We start from the raw sequence: 24916 nt of genomic DNA, 5'->3' as shown, positions 1-24916 counted from the left end.
TTTCTATAAATATCTCCTCACTATAATGATCCCATATTGCTTTCAGAGTATACCTAACTAGATTGGCCACATTTTCTATGTTCACCATTTTGTGTACAACATGCTTCATCAATAAAAACTGAAGCACTGCGTTAACCTTGTCAAAGATCCTCTATAAGACATTTCGCTCTTTTCAAAGCTCTATTGTAAAATTGCTTGTCAAAGATACAGAGCGCATTGTTGTTTTTTAGAACTTACTGAAAAATGTCAAACACCTTGTGTACAACTGGAGAGTCTTGCAGTTTTTAAAGACCTTCTACAAAAGCTCTGGTCAAAGATCCTCTATTTGACAGCAGCGCTCTGCTGTTTTTAAGAAACTATAAGAAAAACACAGGTCAAAGATCCTCTATTAGGAGGAGCACCCTGCTGTTTTTAAAGACCTTCTACAAAAGCTCTGGTCAAAGATCCTCTATTTGACAGCAGCGTTCTGCTGTTTTTAAGCAACTATAACACAAACACAGGTCAAAGATCCTCTAATTAGAGGAGCACTCTACTGTTTTTAAACAACTATGACAAAAACACGAGTCAAAGGTCTTCTATTAGGAGCACTCTGCTGTTTTAAGGACTTTCTACAAAAGCTCTGGTCAAAGATTCTCTATTTGACAGCAACGCTCTACTGTTTTAAGGAACTTTAAAATAAACACAGGTCAAAGATCCTCTATTAAAAGGAGCACTCTGCCGTTTTTAAGGACCTATAACAAAAACATGAGTCAAAGATCCTTTAATTAGAGGAGCACTCTGCTGTTTTAAGGAAATATAACAAAAACACAAGTCAACGATCCTCTAATTAGAGGAGCATTCTGCTGTTTTTAACAAAATATAAAAAAAACACGAGTCAAAGATCCTCTATTAAGAGGAGCACTCTGCTGTTTTAAGGACCTTCTACAAAAGCTCTGGTCAAAGATCCTCTAAGTAGAGCTCTGCTGTTTTAAGGACCTTCTACAAAAGCTCTGGTCAAAGATCCTCTAAGTAGAGCTCTGCTGTTTTAAGGACCTCCTACAAAGATCCTCTATTAAGAGGAGCACTCTGCTGTTTTTAAGGAACTATAACAAAACACAAGTCAAAGATCCTATGATAACAGCTTTTGAAGACTGTACATAAAAACAGCCGAGTGCTCCTCTTAATAAAGATTCTCTATTTGTCAGGAGGGCTTTGCTGCTACAAAACTATATAGGTCAGAAGCGCTCTGTCTGTTAAAGATCCTCTATTTTGAGGTGCATGCTGCTGTTTTGAACAACCTACAACAAAAACATTATTGTACGTGACTGAATGATTCTGCTGTTTTCAAGGACTTTTTGCAATAAAGCTAGTCAAAGATCCTCTATTTAAAAGGTCCACTCTACTGTTTTTAGGCTCTACTACAAAAACACTAGTTAAAGATTCTCCATTTGACAAGAGTTCTGTGCTGTTTTTCAGCACCCACAAAAAACACTTTCATGGGACAGAACCACTGTGCTGTTTTAAAGGATCTACTACAAAAACAGGAGTCAAAGATACTCTATTTGAAAAGAGTGCTCTGTTGTTTATCAGCACACACAACAAAAACACTACTTTTAAGGACAGAAGCACTGTGCTGTTTTTAAGGATCTACAACAAAAGCACGAGTCAAATATCTTCTATTAAAAGACGACCTTTTTAGGAATCTATCTACAAAAGCTCTGATCAAATATCCTTTATTTGACAGCTGTTTTTCAACAACTTACAAAAAACCCTCCTCTACATGACAGAAGGGTTCTGCTATATTTTGCATTCACGCACGTCAAAGATCCTTTATATGACGGGAGTGCTCTGCTGACTGTTGATAAGGGTTAGTTGCCCCCAAGTTTTGAACGGAAGTTGAAGATGACAGGAATAAAGTGCGACAATGCTTTACTGCGAGAGAGGTCTGGTGCGAACTGAGAGGCGTCACTCTGTGCGGAGAAGAAAAGAGCAAAGGTTGTCTCACCATGACAGAGTGGCCTCGGCAGCATCTTTCACCCTCATGGAAGCCGGGTTGTGCTCCTTCTCCCCTTTGTGTCGCACTTCCTGTTCCTGTCGGGACTTGCTGCCTGAGATTCCCAGCTCCACTATCTCCAGAACCTCCACCAAACAATCCTGTTGACAAAGGTGACACAAACGCAGTCAAATACAATATATGTAGATGTAGATGGATACATAATGTGTACAGCAGATATAGATTAATCTACATCAACATGATGATTTGTCTGAGTGGCTGGACAGGACAGATCTAAAAAAAAAGAATAATAATAAAAATCGATTTAAAAACAGTTTAAAACCAATTAAAAATCTATTTTTTTGACACCCCTTATATATAGGGCTGTGAATCTTTGGGCACCATACGATTCGATTTGTTTCTTCGGGGTAGAGATTTGATTCTGAATCGATTCTCGACTCAAAACGATTCTCGATTCAAAATCAATACTTTTTAATAAAATTTGGTGCTAGTTCTATGATTGATTGGATTCCGCCATAAAATATATAAACAGCTCTAATAAATGTTTATATTACTTAAAAAATGTAATACAATTCACGCCAAACATTTAATAAAGTCAAATAAAAATAAGGCAACAAGAGAAATATATGTTTTAAAGTAAAATGTGTACAGCAGATATGATCATCTACATCAACAATATGGTGCGGCCTTAATCGCTTAAAATCAAAAATCAATTTTTATTTTTTTAAGAATTGTTACAAATAAAAAATCGCAAATAACGGTTGGAATCAGAATCGATTCTCGACTCGAAACGATTCTCGAGTCAAAATCTATTTTTAAAATCAGTTCTAAGATTAATTACATTCCTCCATAAAATAGATTAACAGCTCTGATAAATGTTTATATAGTACTTAAAAACTTTTATAAAATGCTAAATACCCATAAATAAAGTCAAATGCAAACAAGGCAATGAGATAATGTGTACAGCAAATATAGATCATCGACATCAACAATGTAATTCTCCCAAGTGGCTGGACAGGACAGATTAAAAAATAAAAAATAAGATTAAAAAAATAAAAACATCTATGTTTTTTTTATTTTAATTGATTAAGAATTGTTCCAAATATGAATTGCTATTAATTATTAAAAAATTAAAAATCGATTCTTTTTAATCGATTAAGAATTGTTCCAAAAAAGAATTGCAATTCATTCTATAAAAAACAAAACTTTTTTTTTTAATTAAGAATTGTTTCGAATAAGAATTGCTATTAATTCTAAAAAAAGGGGGAAAAAAAAAAAAATCGATTTTATTTTAAATTGATTAAGAATTGTTCCAAAAAAGAATTGCAATTAATTTAAAAAAAAAACTTTTTTATTGATTAAGAATTGTTTCGAATAAGAATTGCTATTAATTCTAAAAAATATATATATATAAAAAAAAAAAAATCAATTTTATTTTAAATTGATTAAGAATTGTTCCAAAAAAGAATTGCAATTAATAAAAAAAAAAACATTTCTTTTTTTTTATTGATTAAGAATTGTTTCGAATAAGAATTGCTATTAATTCAAAAAAATATATTTAAAAAAAAAAAAAAATCGATTTTATTTTAAATTGATTAAGAATTGTTCCAAATAAGAATTGCAATTAATAAAATAAAATAAAGAAAACTTGTTTTCTTTGGCAGCTGTAATATACCTTTTCATCCAGCATGTCAGGGTGCTCGGTGAGCCACACGCAGAGGAACTGGAAGGCAGCTACAATCATGGAGTGCAGGTCTCTGGACTGCAGAGGCGCTGGACGACTACACTGGTAGACGATGTAGCCGCATATAGAGCTGACCGCACGCTTACGGTCCGCCGAGTCCACCCCCGCCTTGACCTGAGCACAGGGCGCTCTGGTAGGTAAAGGGCAAAAGGTGGGAGTGCGGACTGTACCTTGGCGAGGCCGGCCAGCAGCTCCAGGGCGGCCAGCGAGATGCTCATGTCTTGTCTCCACTGGGAGTTGAGCCTCTGTGTGACCAGGTGGATGCTGCGCACCAGCAGGCCCGCCGCTGTATCTGGAAGAGCTACAACATATGACACCCCGAAATACCAAACAGAGCAGAGGAAGCGCAACAAGTTTGTTGGGGTGAGCACACACGGCAAGCGTATATTCATGCAGCAAAATAAGGCTGAGCAATGTTTACGTTCTGGACTGTTTTTAATCTTCATCTGCCTTTAAAATGTCACTTGTGCTCCGAGGCCAATACTTGCCGTACTGTGGAACTATTATTTCTGGCTCAGCAGTTTGCTGCTATTACAACATTGCTTCTGTTGCTGCTGCGTTACGCAAAATACAGTGCATCCGCAAAGGATTAACTTTTTCCACATGTTACAGCCTTATTTCAAAACACATTTCTTTTGTCCTCAAAATCTGCCCACAATGCCCCATAATGACAATGTGAAAATATTTTTTTATTACAAATTTAACACTACACGTCATTTACTTAGTTTGAATTATTTTGCTTTTTTTTTTTTTTTTTCAAAAAAACCTTCTCACATTGTCATTATGGGGTATTGTGTGTAGAATCTCGAAGACAAACATGTTTTTATTCCATTAAGGAATAAATAGCATTATGGATACCAATAATTTATATACATTATGACATAGTGAAAAGTTGTTATTTATTTATTTATTTTAGAAATGTATTAAAAATAAAAAAATAAAAACTTCATGCCATTTTTTAAGTTATAATCTATTTGCAAAATAGTTTCTATAAAACCTTTCACATTGTCATTACGGGGTACTGGTTAGTAGAATTTTGAGGACAAAAATCTTTTTATTCCATTATGGAATAAATACCATAATGGATACACAAAACCCCATAAAGACAATTTCAAAAGTTTTTTCTTTAAATTGCAAATTAATTAAAAACAAAAACAAATTTAAAAAACTACATATTTTTTTTAGTTTTAATTAATTTGCAAATGTTTTTCCTAAAATCTTTTGTCATTGTCATTATGGAGTATTGTGTGTAGAATTTTGAGGATTTTTTTTTTTTTAATTCCATTATTGAATAAATACCATAATATATATTCATAATGAATACACAATAGCTCATAAAGACAATGTGAAGGTCTTTTGTAGCAAATTTTGTAAAAAAAATAAAAAAACTACATGTCATTTTTTAGTTTTGAATAATTAGCAAAACATTTTCAAAAAACCTTTTCACATTGTCAGTATGGGTGTACAATTTTGAGGACAACAATATATGTATTCCATTATGGAATAAGGCTATGACAAAGCGCATTTGGAAAGTATTCCGAATGCACTGTACTTCATAAAGGAACATGCCATTAAAGAGCTATGTTTTTCTTTCCATGAGAGCTGGGCGATAAAAAGATATCAATCTATATCAGGGGTCTCAAAGATGCGGGGGCCCCCACCTTAATATGAAAGTTTAATGTTAGTGCGGCCCGCAAGTTTTTAATGAATGGCGCTTGACAGCGTTGTGTGCGGAGCTGAAGGAATCTACCAATCACAGTGTGGTATAAGGCTCTCAACAATATCAAGGGCGTGCAGTGATGGCACTGTCTTTAATGTCCTCTAGAAAATGTCATCTCATCATCTTTTTCTCCATAGTAACAGACACATGTTGTAAGAGACTTCTGCAGACACATGCATGTTATTGCAAGAAATACTTGAAGAACAGCCATACATGTCACACTGAGGGTGGTCATATTGTATTTTATTTATTTTTTAACACTGTTACAAATATGCGCCACACTGTGAACCCACACCAAACAAGAATGACAAACACATTTCGGGAGAACATTCGCACCTAAACACAACATAAACACAACAGAACAAATACCCAGAATACTTTGCAGCCCTAACTCTTCCGGGCTACAAACCCCCCCCCCCCACACCAACACACACCTCAACCCCCCCCCCCCCTCCCCCATCTCCCGAATTCGTAGGTCTCAAGGTTGGCAAGTATGCATTGACGTCACTTGCGTGATGCAAGCAGAGAAACATTTTGCCGCTTTTCCACGACACCCGCACACGCTCTTCCTCCCTCCCTCCCTGCCTCCCTCGCTCGCCCGCCTGCTCGCTCCCGCCCCCGTTGTAAACAGTCCGGGCGGGGAAGACGAGCGGTCCGGTAGCTTCCAAAGCACTCCGCCGAAGGACCGAGCGACAATACAAAAGTGTGATGCACTGGACCCCAGCGCTGATACTCCGACAGAGAGTCGCTGGGCGAATCAGATGTGTAACACGCTAGTGGTGATGCTAGCCCGTTCGGGGCTAATTGTGCTACCGTAACTGTAAACTCCACGGCGAGCCCCACCACCACACCCCAGTGGCCCCCATGTAAATTGAGTTTGAGACCCCTGATCTATATATTGCCACAGACACATAATCGTAAACAAAGCGCTTGATAAAACGTTCCATAATTTTTTTCCGTTTATGTTAGGAAGCAAGGTTGGTTGCATGATCAAAGGCACTCGGCCTGTGGTATAAAACAGGAAGTGATCAGTGACACGCTAACAGCCAATCAGGTGACAGTGTCAACTGTCAAGTTGGGTTGTCTAGCGGTTGATTCTTTGCACGGAGTGAGAAGAGAAAGTCCAAATGAAGAAATTGTGAATAAAACAGGAAGAGTCACCTGGACAGTATGGCACTTTTTGGGATTTTTTTCAAACGGACCAATGTAGACCACGTAGGCCACGTTCACCCTTTAGAGCACAGCTGTAACTTCCTGCCACTAAACCTGCAGACAATAGTTCTTCTTAGGTTTCTCTATGTTTACATTTTCACACTATTTTTTACACTTTATGAAGCATTTCTTACATATTCCTTATTATTGTACCTTCATTTTAAAAGTTTGTTAAGTGTTCAATGTGATTTTAATATTTAGTTGACATTGTTTAGAGTTCTTGATGACATTTCCTTTCCTTTCTGCCTTGAGAGCTGAGGGGAACATAATCAGAGGAAGGTTACAGTTGAAATTAAAATGCTTACATTTCATCTGGTCCTTTTTTTAGGTCATACAAAATATCAATAATTATCGATATCAACCAATTAAAGAGCACTTATATCGTGATAGAGTTTTCAACCATATTGCCCAGTCCACTTTAAAATCCTAACTTTTTCACACTAAAAATCAACTTACTGTACAAAACCCAAAAGCAGTGAAGTTGTCACGTTGTGTAAATGGTAAATAAAAACAAAATACAATGATTTTCAAATCCTTTTCAACTTATATTCAATTGAATAGACGCAAAGACAAGATATTTAATGTTCCAACTGAAAAACATATATTTTTTTGCAAATAATCGTTAACTTAGAATTTAATGGCAGCAACAAATTGTAAAAAAGTTGTCACAGGGTAGAGATGCGCGGTTTGCGGGCACAACCGCGGAGTCCGCGGATTATCCGCGGATCGGGCGGATGAAATTTTAAAAAATTTGATTTTATCCGCGGGTCGGGTCGGGCGGTTGAAAAAAATAAAAAATAGATTTTAAATAGATTCAGGCGGGTGGCAGTTAAACCAATTCGGAAATATATATACATAGTTAAATGTTGTTACCCACATACGAAAAACGAGCAGGCACCTGCAGCATATGCCACAACAGAAGAAGAAAAAAAAGAAGAGATGGACACTTTTACGGAGCGGAGAAGGGACGCCTCGCCGGGGTCCGGGACCGAGGCCCCTTCCCCCGAGAGGGCCCCACCGGGAGCCGTAGCTGAGGCGATCCGCGAGAAGGGCCCGACGCACGTCCAGGGTCACCACCGCACCGACACCCCGCCTCGTCCGCCTTCGCCGCGGCCGGCGTCACGCGCAGCAGGTAAGCAGCTTACCTGCCCGCCACCCCCGTGGCCGGGGGCTCGTAACAGAGGTCACTCCGCGCGCTCCGCCCGCGCAGCTTACCTGCCCGCCACCCCTGTTGCCGGGGGCGCGTAACAGGGGTCACTCCGCGCGCAGTGCGCTCACGAAAGGGGTGGGGCTCACCCTGGTTGATATAGACAGCAGGACGGTGGCCATGTAAGTCGGAACCCGCTAAGGAGTGTGTAACAACCCACCTGCCGAATCAACTAGCCCTGAAAATGGATGGCGCTGGAGCGTCGGGCCCATATACCCGGCCGTCGCCGGCAGCGAGACACGCTTGGAGGTGCGCTCAGCGCGGCTCCCATATGATTGCGCACTGGTGTGTGTCTGGGTTGTGACAGCGTGGCACGCGAATGTCTGTGCTGCATTGGATCAGTCTCCTTTCTTTAACCTACTCAGTGGCCTAGTGGTTAGAGTGTCCGTCCTGAGATCGGTAGGTTGTGAGTTCAAACCCCGGCCGAGTCATACCAAAGACTATAAAAAATGGGACCCATTACCTCCCTGCTTGGCACTCAGCATCAAGGGTTGGAATTGGGGGTTAAATCACCAAAATGATTCCCGGGCGCGGCCACCGCTGCTGCCCACTGCTCCCCTCACCTCCCAGGGGGTGATCAAGGGTGATGGGTCAAATGCAGAGAATAATCTCGCCACACTTAGTGTGTGTGTGACAATCATTGGTACTTTAACTTTAACTTTAACAGGCAAAAGCTTTATAACCTCACTAATGCCTTGCATCGTCTATATTAGATATATAACAACGGGCGGGTGCGGGCGGATGCGGTTCTGATCAAATGTTACATCGGGTGGATGGCGGATGGTTGACGACTTTCTGATGCGGTTGCGGATGAAATAATTGCCTATCCGCGCATCTCTATCACAGGGGCATTTTTAACACTTTAGCCTTTCCTTTTAACAACCCTCAGTAAACATTTGGGAACTGAAGAGACCAATTTTTGTAGTGGAATTATTTCCCATTCTTGCTTATTTTAGGCTTCTTATTGCGCCACAAATTTTCAATGGGAGACAGATCTGAACTACAGGCAGACCAGTCTGGTACCCACACTCTTTTACTATGAAGACTCGCTGTTGTAACACGTTGCTTGGCATTGTCTTCCTGAAATAAGCAGGGGCGTCCATTATAACGTTGCTTGGATGGCAACATATGTTGTTCCAAAACCTGTATGTACCTATCAGCATTAATGGTTTCTTCACAGATGTGTAAGTTACCCATGTCTTGGGCACTAATACACCCCCATACCATCACAAATGCTGGCTTTTGAACTTTGTGCCTAGAACAATCCGAATGGTTCTTTTCCTCTTTGTACCAGAGGACACAATGTCCACAGTTTCCAAAAACAATTTGAAATGTGGACTCGTCAGACCACAGAACACTTTTCCACTTTGCATCAGTCCATCTTAGGTGAGCTCGGGCCCAGCGAAGCGTTTCTGGGTGTTGTTGATAAATGGTTTTGGCTTTGTATAGTAGAGTTTTAACTTGCACTTACAGATGTAGCGACCAACAGTAGTTACTGACAGTGGTTGTCTGAAGTGTTCCTGAGCCCATGTGGTGATATCCTTTACACACTGATGTTGCTTTTTGATGCAGTACCGACTGAGGGATCCAAGGTCCGTAATATAATCGCTTACGTGCAGTGATTTCTCTACAAACCTTGTTTCCATATGAGTTGGGAAATTGTGTTAGATGTAAATATAAACGGAATACAATGATTTGCAAATCATTTTCAACCCATATTCAGTTGAATATGCTACAAAGACAACATATTTGATGTTCAAACAGATAAACATTTTTTTTTTTTTGAAAATAATCATTAACTTTAGAATTTGATTCCAACAACATGTGACAAAGAAGTTGGGAAAGGTGGCAATAAATACTGATAAAGTTGAGGAATGCTCATCAAACACTTATTTGGAACATCCCACAGGTAAACAGGCAAATTGGGAACAGGTGGGTGCCATGATTGGGTATAAAAGTAGATTCCATGAAATGCGCAGTCATTCACAAACAAAGATGGGGCGAGGGTCACCACTTTGTCAACAAATGCGTGAGCAAATTGTTGAACAGTTTAAGAAAAAACTTTGTCAACCAGCTATTGCAAGGAATTTAGGGATTTCACCATCTACGGTCCGTAATATCATCAAAGGGTTCAGAGAATCTGGAGAAATCACTGCACGTAAGCAGCTAAGCCCGTGACCTTCGATCCCTCAGGCTGTACTGCATCAACAAGCGACATCAGTGTGTAAAGGATATCACCACATGGGCTCAGGAACACTTCAGACAACCACTGTCAGTAACTACTGTTGGTCGCTACATCTGTAAGTGCAAGTTAAAACTCTACTATACAAAGCCAAAGCCATTTATCAACAACACCCAGAAACGCCGTCGGCTTCGCTGGGCCTGAGCTCATCTAAGATGGACTGATAAAGTGGAAAAGTGTTCTGTGGTCTGACGAGTCCACATTTCAAATTGTTTTTGGAAACTGTGGATGTCGTGTCCTTCGGACCAAAGAGGAAAAGAACCATCCGGATTGTTATAGGCGCAAAGTTGAAAAGCCAGCATCTGTGATGGTATGGGGGTGTATTAGTGCCCAAGACATGGGTAACTTACACATCTGTGAAGGCGCCATTAATGCTGAAAGGTACATACAGGTTTTGGAGCAACATATGTTGCCATCCAAGCGACGTTACCATGGACGCCCCTGCTTATTTCAGCAAGACAATGCCAAGCCACGTGTTACATCAATGTGGCTTCATAGTAAAAGAGTGTGGGTACTAGACTGGCCTGCCTGTAGTCCAGACCTGTCTCCCATTGAAAATGTGTGGCGCATTATGAAGCCTAAAATACCACAACGGAGACCCCCGGACTGTTGAACAACTTAAGCTGTACATCAAGCAAGAATGGGAAAGAATTCCACCTGAGAAGCTTAAAAAATGTGTCTCCTCAGTTCCCAAACGTTTACTGAGTGTTGTTAAAAAGAAAGGCCATGTAACACAGTGGTGGACATGCCCTTTCCCAACTACTTTGGCACGTGTTGCAGCCATGAAATTCTAAGTTAATCATTATTTGCAAAAAAAAAAAAAAGTTTATGAGTTTGAACATCAAATATCTTGTCTTTGTAGTGCATTCAATTGAATATGGGTTGAAAAGGATTTGCAAATCATTGTATTCCGTTTATATTTACATCTAACACAATTTCCCAACTCATATAGAAACAGGGTTTGTAGATTCTCTGAACCTTTTGATGATATTACGGACCGTAGATGGTGAAATCCCTAAATTGCTTGCAATAGCTGGTTGAGAAATGTTGTTCTTAAACTGTTCGACAATTTACTCATGCATTTGTTGACAAAGTGGGGACACTCGCCCCATCCTTGTTTGTGAATGACTGAACATTTCATGAATGCTGCTTTTATACCCAATCAAGGAACCCACCTGTTCCCAATTAGCCTGTTTACCTGTGGGATGTTCCAAATAAGTGTTTGATGAGCATTCCTCAACTTTCTCAGTCTTTTTTGCCACTTGTGCCAGCTTTTTTGAAACAAGTTGCAGGCATCAAATTCCAAATGAGCTAATATTTGCAAAAAATAAAGTTTTCCAGTTCAAACGTTAAAAATATCTTGTCTTTGCAGTCTATTCAATTAAATATAGGTTGAAAATGATTTGCAAATCATTGTATTCTGTTTTTATTTACCATTTACATAATGTGCCAACTTCACTGGTTTTGGGTTTTGTATGTATAAAAACACAATCAGAATTAGCAGGCGGTCTCCTCATTTATGGATCTTCTGATATGATACAGGAGTCTACATGCATGATACATGGAAGTGTGGCTCCACTTCAAGGAGATAAATTCTCACATAAGTGCAAAAGATCACTACTTCCAGTTACTTTAGGATAATATTGTACTATTAACAACAGTATATTACATAAACATTACCCAGCCAAACATTTATTTGACAGGAAAAACTTAACTTTCCGATGACAACCTTTCTTTCAGGATTCACAATAAAGTATTTAATTTAGGTACAAACCTACAGAATAATAAATTATTTATACATAAATACATGGTCAACATTTTTCGGACCATAAGCCGCACTTAAAATAATTTTGTCTTCGCAAAAATGGACAGTGCGCCTTATAACCCGGTGCGCCTAATGTACGTATTAATTCTGGTTGTGCTTAGCGACCTGGAAGCTATTTCATTTGGTACATCATGTAATGATAAGTGTGACCACTAGATGGCAGGCACACATAAGAGATAGGTGTGGACTGCAGGTTGACGACCGTTCAATAAATGACGCCAACAAGTACCCGTAAGCAAGCAACAACAAAACATTGTTTCATTGAAAATATAGAACATTACACATGGCGCTCAAAAATCTGTCCAACTGTTTTAGTATGACTTTGGTAAGCTATGAACGCTTAAAGGAACGCAGAGCATTACGGCTACCCTAGTCAGACGTACTGTACTTTCTACATTATTATGGTGTGTGTTTAAGGGCCACAAACTGGCACCTATTGAGAGACATTATCTGGTGTTTTGTTTCACAATATTATGCAAAACCAACTTTTCTTACCTATTAGTGCCTGCTCAAGTGTATTTGGAATCTGCATAAAACCCGAAAAAGGGAATGCGTCCGCCATAGTAGCCCACGCCGTAGTCAATAAGCTCCTTTTTCTTTATCCTCTTGTTGTGGTGCATTCTTCCTCTGCTATTGCCATTTCTAATACAAAGTAGCGTACACCTCTAACTTATATCTGTCAGTAGACTCGCGATGGAAGCGCTAAAAACTACCGGTACAACAAAGATGACAGAGAGAAGACGTTGGTGTAAATAAGACCGCCCACAAAAACGGCGCATCCCGAAGAGACGGTCAGAAAGCTGCTTGAAGACGGTCTGTAAAACAATCTATGCAATATTTTGACCAAAAAAAACACCATGGTATATGTTATGTAGACCGCAAGGAAGTGTTTCAAAGCAGAAATAAAATCATAATATGACCCATTTAATGCGTCTTATAATGCCGTCTGCATTTTGTACCGAAATTGACCCGCTAATCGGCAGTGCGCCTTATAATCCGGTGAGCCCTATGGTCCAAAAAATACAGTATATCTTTAGTTTTAAAAATGTTGTCATAGTGGAGATACAAGGTTTTCATCGGAGAGCAAAAAAAACAGCAGCAAAATCAGCACTTCATTCACTGTTGTGCATATATACATGTCTATATACTGTATATATATATATATACACACACACACGTATGTGTGTGTAATATATATATATATATATATATATATATATATATATATATATATATATATATATATATATATATATATAATATATATATATATATGTTTTTAAAGCACTGCATCACAGCAAAAAAGTTTGTCAGCACCTACACAGACATTTTATCCAGCGCTTTTTAACTCTGCATACCACTTTAAGCACGTTAGCTATCAGAGGCAAAACATGTTCATTTAGTAAGTTACAAGCTCTCAATTAAGAGGTGGCCATCTTCTTGGACAGTAACAGTCACTTTCCCTATTTGTGTGGTCTTACCGTAATCCCGAAGCAGGGCCTGGGAGGGGCGCTCACAGTCCGGGCTGGCGGCCTCCGTGCTGCCCCCGCTGCTGAAACTGATGCCGCTGTTGGTCCGGCTATGACTTTGGCTCCCCGCGGACGCCTGACTCCCGTCTATGCTCCCCTGGCCACACCAAACACAGCAGGTCTGGTTAGTGAGTGCCAGGTGTGGGCAAAATATTGCTTGGTATCCGAGGGAGAGGAATTTGAGACCTACCGTTTCTGTCTGCGCGCCTATGGACTCCAACAGTGCTGAGTCTTGAACAATATTTAGCATGGCACCTGGGAGAGATCACCACATGAAGAATAAACATAAAGATAAGGCAGTAGAGGCGCTGCAACAAGTTTATGATCTACATTAATCATCAAGAGAACAAATAATCCATACTAGAGATGTCCGATATCATCGGCCGATAAATGCTTTAAAATGTAATATCGGAAATTATCGGTATAGTTTTTTTTATTATCGGTATCGTTTTTTTTTTGTTTTTGTTTTTGTTTTTTTAAATCAACATAAAAAACACAAGATACACTTACAATTAGTACACCAACCCAAAAAACCTCCCTCCCCCATTCACACTCATTCACACAAAAGGGTTGTTTCTTTCTGTTATTAATATTCTGGTTACTACATTATATATCAAAATAGATCAATACAGTCTGCAAGGGATACAGTCCGTAAGCACACATGATTGTGCGTGCTGCTGGTCCACTAATAGTACTAACCTTTAACAGTTAATTTTACTCATTTTCATTAATTACTAGTTTCTATGTAACTGTTTTTATATTGTTTTACTTTTTTTTATTCAAGAAAATGTTTTTAATTTATTTATCTTATTTCATTTTATTAATTTTTAAAAAAAAGGACCTTATCTTCACCATACCTGATTGTCCAAATTAGGCATAATAATGTGTTAATTCCACGACTGTATATATCGGTATCGGTTGATATCGGTATCGGTAATTAAGAGTTGGACAATATCGGGATATCGGATATCGGCAAAAAGCCATTATCGGACATCCCTAATCAATACTTTATTCTATTCAGTTTTCAATAGTCAACAAATAACCTCCAGAGGTCTCTCATTTGCAACAGGTCAAAAGACAACTGCAATAACAGCTGTGGCTGTAGGCAACCTCCAGTATTACAACATTGGTTCTGTTGCTGCTGTGTTTTGCAATATACTTATTAATGACCATATGGCCAGAAAGTTGTTTACGTTAGTAAGTTGAAAAATAGCCATAAAAAGATTGGAACCCTCCCAAATACATTACACTTATATATCCATTCTTACATTATACTACCGGTACTTGAATCTATTTTTTACAAAAAAGTAATTTTTTAAAGGGTAAATGCACTTTTTTCTGAATGTTACCTATCGTTCACAATCATTATGAGAGACAAGAACACACCTCTTTTTTTTAGGATTTTAAAGATGACAAAAAATGCTTGTAAGACACGAGTAATAGGAGTCACGGTTGTTGCCTTCAAAGTCTCTAAAACAACTTCAAAACCCTCCATCAACGTTTATATACACACTGCAAGTATATATATATATATATATATATATATATATATATATATATATATATATATATATATACATGTGTGTGTGTGTGTGTGTGTGTGTGTGTGTGTGTGTGTGTGTGTGTATATATTAGGGGTGTAACAGTACGTGTATATGTATCGAACCGTTTCGGTACGGGGGTTCCGGTTCGGTTCGAAGGTGTACCGAACGAGTTTCCACACGGACATATTAAGTAGCGTAGCGCACGTTGTGTAAATAGACACCGAGGCCCAACACATGCTAGCAACGACCGGGCTAGGACAACATGTAAAAGCCAGAGCTGGAAGACCCTCCTGCCTCGTTAAGATCTCCCGTTTGGGAACACTTCGGCTGCGCGGTGCGATACAACAATGGAGGACGGAGGTTTGCCGACATTGTTCAGCATGCTTCTGCCAACACGTCAAACATGCTAACCCATTTGAAGCGGCACCACCCCCAAGTGAACATCGCTTCAACAAAGATAAAAACGAGCAAACAGCTCCCACCTCTTACTGCCAAGTTAGCCAGGCTGGGGGGGGGAAGAAAAGTTAATCTGAGGCGGAGTTGACTTGAAACTGTTTAATGTTGCACTTTTTATATGTAAAAGAACAGTTTTGTCATTTTATTTAATCTGAGCAACAACTTGAAGCAGTTTAATGTTGATTAACGTGGACAAGTTGAAAAACTCTGCGATGAAGTAGCGACTTGTCCAGGGTGTACCCCGCCTTCCGTCCGATTGTAGCTGAGATAGGCTCCTGCGCCCCCCGCGACCCCAAAGGGAATAAGCGGTAGAAAATGGATGGATGGATGGAAGTTGAAAAACGTATTGGGGTGTTACCATTTAGTGGTCAATTGTACGGAATATGTACTGTACTGTGCAATCTAATATTATATAGTGATGTATACATATATATATACAGGTATATATACATTATATATATATATAAATATATATATATACACATATATGAGAGCGAGAGAGAGCGAGCGAGAGAGATATCATATGTACACATATGTGTACATATGATATTAATATAAGGTTTATATAATTAACATACTGGGATATTAAGAGTATGTGAAAGTTTGCCTTCTACCTTCTTTACTTTATTTCTTTACACCTTAAAGTTTTGTAATCAATCACAAATATCAAGCAGCTAAAATGTGCCAAACATGGATAAGTGTGTAGTGTTTTGCATTTTTCCCATCATGCTTTGTAATGGATGTAATTTGTAATGGGTGTAATTTGATTTTTTTTTATGGTGAATGGAGTGTTTTTTAATAATATCCATAAAGTTCAGGGACCATGTCGAATTACATTTTATAATGGTATGTTTTTTTGTTTTTTTTCAACCATGACTAGGGAAGGTTGTTTATATAAGGTTATTTAAATAAATGCTGCACATTGAATGTATGCTTAATAAAAGGTCATCAACCAGGACATACTTATTTTCCACTAATTGGCGACAACATTGTAGCATGTTAAACTTCTAAATTGGATGCCATCTCCTTACAGACAACATTCCTCATTAAGCTCATAACTTAAATAGAAGATGTCGTCGGGCACCGCTTGTGTAAACGGTCAGCTGGAATTTAGAAAAAATCCAATTTGGGCCACTTTGGCCTGCAGTGGTCTTAGCCAGAATCTGGGCAGACTCTTCCTTCCTAAAAATGGAGGGTCCTAATACTATCAACGTTTGGAAATATGAAATGTTAAGGCAGCAGATACCCAAGATGAGTTGCGTGTTGGTAGGGTCGGTCTCCGTCTGCAAGGCGCCAATTAAAATGTTGACGAGCCGTAGCCTCAGGGACAAAAAAGACACAGGCTGGTCGTGAGGCGATCCATCCTCCTCGTTAAATTTGCCCTCCAGCAGAACCTTCACAAAGAAACTGGAAATAAGTGTTGTGCAGAGAGGTGCGCCTCCAGAATGCTTTGGCAGTCAATACATCCAAAATACAAAGGCTAAAAGACTCCTACCTCGGATTTGATGTTGCCAAAGTGGTGAGGCAGTGGCAGCATGGCCAGCAGGATGTGGATGGAGGCTCTCCTCAAATCAGTGGGGTTGACATACATCTTGAACTTTGACAGCTCCCTAACAGAAAGGAGCACAGAGCGTGAAGAGAAAGGTTTGACTGCCATAACGGCTGTTGGCCTGACCTGTCGGGCACAATGGTCTCCAAGGCTGCTATGAAGTACGGCACAACCACGTTGATGCCCTTCAGGTCGGTGCAGAAGAGAGAGGAAGAGTTAAGAATGATGGAGGCCAAGACGGGTCTACAGATGAAATCAGAGATCTGGAGACCTTGAATCAGCACCATGTAGAACCTGTAGGAAAGAAAGAAAACAATGTTGTCCCCAGGATGTCAACCACTTTATTAACGTGAAGGACCAATCAGGACTAATTTTCAATGGTGGAAGGTACTCTATAAAAGTGTTCTTCCAATCATTTAGGAAACACGTTAACCTGGATTCACAAAATGTTTTGCATTTGATATATGTGAAGAGCAGTGAAATGTCGGAATCAGGTTTAAAAAATTTTGAGATATTTTCCCATTCATTTAAATGGGAATTTCCTGGACATTTGGAACATTTCGGGGAAACCAATAATTGTTTTAAATGTTGATCCTAGCACAAGTGTCCTAAATTATATGAATGGGTTGGTGTTGGAATTTTTTTAAATGCTGGAAAAATGTTGACATAGTAACAGTTTGAACTTAAATGGGTATTTCAGAATTCATGGAATTTTGGGAAAACCTGGAATTTGTACGAAAAGAAGAATGATAGTTTTGTTGTCCAAATTAAAAAAATAACGTTTTAAAGGTGTAATGGTCAAAAACGGTTAAAATATGTGAACTGTAAAAACTTTCCAGGAAGAGGTGAAGATGGGGCTTGGAAAACCGGGAATTCCTGAAAAAAAATTTGGAAGTTGCAAAATGGTCAATTAATTGTCTAAGGTGAGATGAGTGTGAGCATGGTGGAACGGTTCAAATCGTTTGAGAAATGTGGGAATTGTGCAAGTTCAAAAAATGGCCCATTCATTCTCAATGGAAAAGCGACTTGGAAAACCGGGAAATGTGGGTAGTCTGGGATATTTTAAATGTTTTTGGGGAGCTCACAATTCCCGGTCAAGCCGAACGTTTCGATTGCATGACAACTGTGGGGTGAAGGTTTTGCAGCGGAAGATTAATAATAAATAAATTGTTTTGTCCATTTAAAAGTAAGAACAGTGCAAAATATAAAAAGTCTATTTTTTATGTAAAAAAAAAAAAAAAAAGACAGCAATAACAACAAACAAAACTCCAACTTGCAGAAAAAGATACAACATTTTGTGCTGGTGTGTTTAAAAAGCTGCACATCCATTTCCATTTTCTACCGCTTGTCCCTTTTGCTGCACAGTGATATTTTATTGATTCAAGCTGATGTAGTCTTTTGTCACCGGGCAGGATTCAAACTGTAAATCCCGCCCCCTCACTGATAGCCCCTCGCAGGCTCCTCCTCTCTGGAAGTGTGCAAGATGGCGCACATGCACAGGTTGTTGACAGTTGCATGCTTGGTATTTTGTTGCAGACTATAGGTAACAAAAGCACACACTAAATATGGGAAAATGGATGACCTGTCTAGAAGGAAAACAGCCACTTGCGCGTCAAAAAGTTAGTCCACGACTGGCCCGCAATGGCCTCCATCTTGAATACGCCGCACCAATATTTGTTCCAGTTTTGGCTGGTGTCAGCCAATGAGGAAGCTCCTTTATGGGCTCTGCTCACCCCTTCTTTCTCTAATGGATCTGGAGTGTTTGACCACCAGGAAGGCAAAAGATTTTGTCTTACGGGGCTTTATTTACTAAAATACGGCACAAACAGCACGCAGACATACGACTTTTTCCCCGAAATGATTACTGTTACATTATACCGTATGATGCTAATATGAATTTTTTTTTGTTCAAGAATATAACTTAGGTACCCCAGCTTTGAGTCTTGGGATGTTTTGCACTCCAATAGACTCAATACATTGATTAACATTTGAGCTATCTAACTGATAGTATGTTTACTCTTATGATACCGGTGCCAAATGTTTAGTGTGTGTGTGTGTGTGTGTGTGTGTGTGTGTGACACGTTTGTTATTGTGCCTTTCTTCATTGCATTGCAAATTGAAGTAATTGAATTGATTTCGACAAAGTTTAGCGAGAGGACTTTGGCTAAAATGATTTGATGATGAAGTTATTTTCACACTTGTGAGCTAGTTCGTTAGCAAGGTACAAGCTAACAACCTTACCGAGATGGTACCGCATCCTCAGACACTCCTCCGCTTTTAATGCTCACAGACATGGTGTCATAAAAACAAAAATATGCTTTGTAAAATGTTCATATTTGAACAAGAATTGGAGGAAATATTCCCAAACTTGACATGTTATTATACGCCATGTCGATGCGAGTGGCGGTGCTGACTCGCGACGACCATGTCGACAAATTTTATGGTCGACATTTGTCGATAATGTCAACAAATCGCTACATCCCTAGTTCCGATACAGTACCGATGTTGGAGCCTTGAGTATTGGCCGATACTGATATTGATCTGATACGCTATAAGCACAAATCATACATACCTTTTATTAATTCTGGACTATAAGCCGCTGCTTTTTTTCTAGGCTTTGAACCCTGCGGCTTATAAAACGGTGCGGCCAATTTATGGATTTTTCTTCCCTAACAACTATAATGAAAATAATTTAAAAAAAACAAAACCAGCAAATACACCTAGGTTTTTTATGGTTTGTGCTATGGCGCCATCTCATGGACTAGTTCACTAACTAAAGGTGCTGCATTGTTCTTCTATTTACATGTAGTGGTTTTTTTTCTCCCCCAACCAGAGTGCTCTTCGTCTTTTAGCCGTCTATAGCGTTACTACTCATATGGATTCTTCATTCATCACTCCAAGCAACGTTTTAAGTTTTACAATATAACTAAAACAATCCCATTTGTGATGTCTGTAGAAGTGTTTTCATGGTTATTTGTACGTTCTATCGTAATGTAATGTAATCAAGCTAGCTTCCTTAGCATTAGCTAATATGCTAACACGTTTACGATTGTCTGTGTTAGTATTATTGACAATTGCATTCTTTTTGTATTCCTTCCGTTTCGTAAATTCACCAAAACGTCACCGTGGAATTGTTGAGTCTGTTTAGCTGATTGGAGAGCTAGTTTCCGCAGCTAGTGGGTCCATGACGATGACTTCTGTTTTGATTGATTTTACTGCTGTGTTACTGACACCGTTTGGAAACAATTAAGGTATGTACTGTACATAAAATATTTCTGTGTAAATAACTAATTTCACAACATATATACACTATATTGCCGAAAGTATTTGGCCACCTTCCTTGACTCACATATGAATTTGAAGTGTCATCCCATTCCTAACTCATAGGATTCAATATGATGTCGGTCCACCTTTTGCAGCTATAACAGCTTCAACTCTTCTGGGAAGGCTATCCACAAGGTTGCGGAGTGTGTTTATAGGAATTTTCGTCTTCCAAAAGCTCATTGGTGAGGTCACACACTGATGTTGGTCGAGAACGCCTGGCTCTCAGTCTCTGTTCTAATTCATCCCAAAGGTGTTCTATCGGGTTCAGGTCAGGACTCTGTACAGGCCAGTCTAGTTATCCACACCAGACTCTGTCATCCTTGTCTTTATGGACCTTGCTTTGTGCACTGGTGCACAGTCATGTTGGAAGAGGAAGGGGCCTGCTCCAAACTGTTCCCACAAGGTTGGGAGCATGGAATTGTCCAAAATGTTTTGGTATCCTGGAGCATTCAAAGTTCCTTTCACTGAAACTAAGGGGCCAAGCCCAACTTCTGAAAAACAACCCCACATCATAATTCCTCCTCCACCAATTTTCAAAATTGGCACAATGCAGTACTGTTCTCCTGGCAACCTCCAAACCCAGACTCGTCCATCAGATTGCCAGATGGAAAAGCGTGATTCATCGCTCCAGAGAAGGCGTCTCCACTGCTCAGCTGCTCTGCCATGGAAACCCACTCCATGAAGCTCTCTGCGTACTGTACGTGGGCTAATTGGAAGGTCACATGAAGTTTGGAGCTCTGTAGCTCCAAACTATAGTGTAAAGAGGTAGGCGACCTCTTTACACTATATGCTTCAGCATCCGCTAACCCCCCTCTGTCAGTTTACGTGGCCTACCACTTCGTGACACAGTTGACTTTGGAATATTTAGGAGCGAGGAAATTTCACGACTGGGTTTGTTGCACAGGTGGCATCCTATGACAGTTCCACGCTGGAAATCACTGAGCTCCTGAGAGCAGCCCATTCTTTCACAAATGTTTGTAGAAACAGTCTCCATGCCTAAGTGCTTGATTTTATACACCTGTGGCCGGGCCATGTGATTAGGACACCTGATTCTGAACATTTGGATGGGTGGCCAAATACTTTTGGCAATATAGTGTATCCGCGGCTTATAGTCCGGTGCGGCTAATTTATGGGGGGGAAATCTGAAATTTAGTGGGTGCGGCTTATATACCAACGCGGAAAATGCGGTACTGTAGCGTGGAATGTTAGAAAAGGCCTGATCAAGTGAAATCAATCAGGAATAATACTAACAACACTTCGTGGTCACAATAATTCATGAAGCTAAGAACATGACGGAGTGAGCTGAACGATGCGGACACGTTTGTTACTGGATACTTTCTAATGAGTTTCTGCCTTGGAAACAGCATGTGTAAGTAATACGCAACTATAATTATTTGATACTTGTTTATGTTGACAAATATTGTTCAATTACGATTACCTATGTCTAACTTGTGTGCTTAGCCGTTGTGTAGCGGCTACCTCCTGTTTCCTTTCTGTAAATGACTTAACATAAATACAAGAATAGACCAACTTTGTGTGCCTATTGGAGTACAAGACTGTGTGTATCAGACATATGACTTGCAAGTCGATACAATCCCATACCTGTTTATTTGCTGATTTAGACCCTGTTTTTCACAATATAACCTGCCTCAAAAAGAACGCAAGGAGAGGTTACCTTGAGAGGTAAACAGGTAGAATTTCTTCACCCGTTTTCTTGCTACAAAAGATACGGCACAGAGTCCCGCAGGCCTCAGCTCGACCCGCCTCGTAGCTCTCCGGGAACTCGTTGGCGTCAAACATGGGGTTGGACACCATGGAGTCTGTGGACATCTGCGAGCCTTTCCTTCTCAGCTCCAGGCCAACCTGCGTGGCTATGGCTGCGAAGAGACGGATTGAGAGTGGCCTGAATTGTGAGGTGGCTTGTTGGGCTGGCGACTCATGCACATCCAAGCAAAAGCAGCAAAGAGTTAGCCATACATTTGAATGAAAACAAAACAACTGCTATGGCATCCACAGCATACACTCATCATTCCATACAAGAAATTCTGACACAGAGTTGGCCGCACAGTTCAGGTGAAGAAAAGATGGGAAAGACAAAGTCCCTGTGTCAGACGATCACTCAAGAGCACAGAACATTCACCTCATGCATCGAGCCACAGTTCAAACTAACAAAAAATGATCAAAACAAATAAGGATTAGTGTCAACTAGGGTTGTCCCGATACCAACATTTTGATACTTTCAAAATAAAGGGGACCACAAAAAGTCTCACTATTGGCTTTATTTTAACATAAAATCTTGATGACACATTAAACATATGTTTATTTCTCATTAAAAAGATAGTGAAGATACTACACAACTCTATGAAAAGTAAGCGGGTTACAAAGGCTGACGTATGCAGTAACATATTTCCCATTATTTTATTTTGTCAACATTATGAAGGGCAAGCTTCTTTTTTACCGTTAATGTCTACTTACTTTCTCTTGTAACATGTTCTATCCACACTTCTGTTCAAATATAATAATCACTTATTCTTCTCGTGTTTGATACTACAAATGTTGGTATCAATCCATAGCAAGTAGGTTCAGGATGATATACTGGTCATAATAAAAGTTATCCTGTGTCCATAGACGTTTCTCAGTTTATAAACAACAAAATTAAGACTAAAGATTTAGTGAGAATAATAAATAGCAATGTTATTATTGTAGTATCGACTACTGTAGATACGGATTCTGTACTTGGTATCAGTACAGTCAATGTTAGTATAGATCCACATCCACATTCAGGAACACTAACTTGCTGTTAGCGGTTTGGCTATTCCTTGTCCTGCAGGGATGATACTTGTAAGAAACTTACTTAACTTTATATGTCGCCATGGAGGCCAGGATTAGTGATTTAGAAGTAGCTGAAACACTGTGGAGGACATTAGCCACTAGTTAGCTATGATTTAAAGTGTTTACAGCTTCCCCTTACTCGTTAGTTTTAAAGACAACATACGTCCATTCTCTTCCTTCTGTCTGCATACGGTTTCCTCCTGTAAGTGCTCTGTGTGTGTGTTGACTCACATGCGCCTCGGCTCATGTCTGATACCAGCAATGTCACCAAGGTGTCCCATCATAACGATGATTAAAAACGTACCTGTATTTTCAAAGGCTGTATTGTACCGATTTTCCGGACTATAAGCCACACTCATTAAATAAAAAAACAAACAAAGTTTTCCAAAACTAAGCTGCACTGGACTATAAGTCGCAGATATATACATTGTGAAATTAGTTATTTACACAGAAATATTTTGTAAATATTTATTTAAATACCTTAATTGTTTCCAAACAGTGGCTGCAACACGGCAGTAAAACGGATGATCAAACAAAACAGAAGTCATGGTCATGGACCCACTAGCTGCGCAAACTAGCTGTCCAATCAGCTAAACAGACCCAAAAACTCCATGGGGACGTTTTGGTGAATTTATCAAACGGAAACAATACAAACAGAATGCCATTATAAGTTAATAATACTAACACAGACACTCGTAAACGTGTTAGCATATTAGCTAATGCTACTGACGCTAGCTTCATTACGTGACGATAGCACGTACAAATATGCATGAAAACACTCCTACAGACAACAAATGGGACAGTTTAGTAAATACGAATTGTTATAGTTATACTGTAATGAAGAATCCATACGAGTAAAAACGCTATTTAAGGCTATGGCACTTCTACTTCCAGTTAAAAGCTCAGTCTAAAGATAAGGGTAGTGCAGTGAGCGAACTCATCCAAAAGATGGCACTATAGCACAAACAATTACACACCTATTCAGTGTCTTTGCTTGGCTTTTTTAAAACACTATTTGCTTTATTAGCTGCACTGTTTTATAGGCCGCAGGCTAAGTTCAAAGTGTATCAAAAAAAGTAGCAATTTATAGTCTGGAATTTACGGTACCTTTTTTAATTGAATAGTAGCGCTGTACTTTATTAGTATTAGTATACCGCACAACCCTAGTGTGAACATAATAAAACAAAAAGTGGCATTGGAGACGTTGTTATGGTGGAGACATGTGGTCAGTTGGTGGAATCATTCCATTCACTTCTGGAAGAGCTGAGAGAACCCTGGGATTCTTTTTTTCATGGAATGACGAGGAGTGAGAACAAAAAAAAGATGGCAGTAATGGCGATGGTCACTCAACTCAAAAGCGGGAAGACCGGTCAAGAAAATCAATTGAAGGGGGCGGGAGGGTACAAAAACAAAAGGCTGCTGTTCCTACTTACAAGATTTATAAGAAAGGAGAATTTGGATAAAAGAGGCTGCAAGATAACAGAAATAGTGGAGAGACAGAAAATCAAAGCACAGCCAATTCATTTTCAGGCATGAATTGTGTTGTTTAGTCAAGCTACTCATTGACCAATTACAGTCAGACACTACACACAAAACACATGCCAGGGGCCAATGATCAAGAGCAGCGGGTGTGTTGTCACTTAGAGTGACCGTAAATCCTCAAATAGTGGCCTCTGCTCCATCACACGCCTTGCATTAAATCATTGTGTCACGGACTTACAAAAACACCTATCTCTAAC

The 24916-nt window shown here is 39.4% G+C and overlaps 1 protein-coding gene across 7 annotated transcripts in view; it reads right to left on the bottom strand.

The window, feature by feature from the left end:
* The window catches only part of LOC133622727 (ral GTPase-activating protein subunit beta-like), an 87217-nt gene that overhangs the window by 30310 nt on the left and 31991 nt on the right, over positions 1 to 24916 (bottom strand). For 2 of the 7 annotated variants that reach the window (XM_061985634.2, XM_061985635.2), the window contains exons 10-19: positions 24611 to 24646; positions 22021 to 22222; positions 17148 to 17315; positions 16968 to 17082; positions 16719 to 16866; positions 13663 to 13727; positions 13425 to 13569; positions 3908 to 4038; positions 3669 to 3851; positions 1985 to 2133 (exon numbers count right to left, since the gene is read on the bottom strand). In XM_061985634.2, coding sequence (XP_061841618.2) covers positions 1985 to 2133; positions 3669 to 3851; positions 3908 to 4038; positions 13425 to 13569; positions 13663 to 13727; positions 16719 to 16866; positions 16968 to 17082; positions 17148 to 17315; positions 22021 to 22222; positions 24611 to 24646 — 1342 coding nt within the window. The remainder of the gene's footprint in view (positions 1 to 1984; positions 2134 to 3668; positions 3852 to 3907; positions 4039 to 13424; positions 13570 to 13662; positions 13728 to 16718; positions 16867 to 16967; positions 17083 to 17147; positions 17316 to 22020; positions 22223 to 24610; positions 24647 to 24916) is intronic. The other 5 variants (XM_061985636.2, XM_061985637.2, XM_061985638.2 and 2 more) reach the window with 3 other exon arrangements.

This window comes from Nerophis lumbriciformis, linkage group LG23 (assembly GCF_033978685.3).
Source record: "Nerophis lumbriciformis linkage group LG23, RoL_Nlum_v2.1, whole genome shotgun sequence".
Lineage (NCBI taxonomy): Eukaryota > Metazoa > Chordata > Actinopteri > Syngnathiformes > Syngnathidae > Nerophis > Nerophis lumbriciformis.
This window is presented reverse-complemented; position numbering and strand designations above follow the sequence as displayed.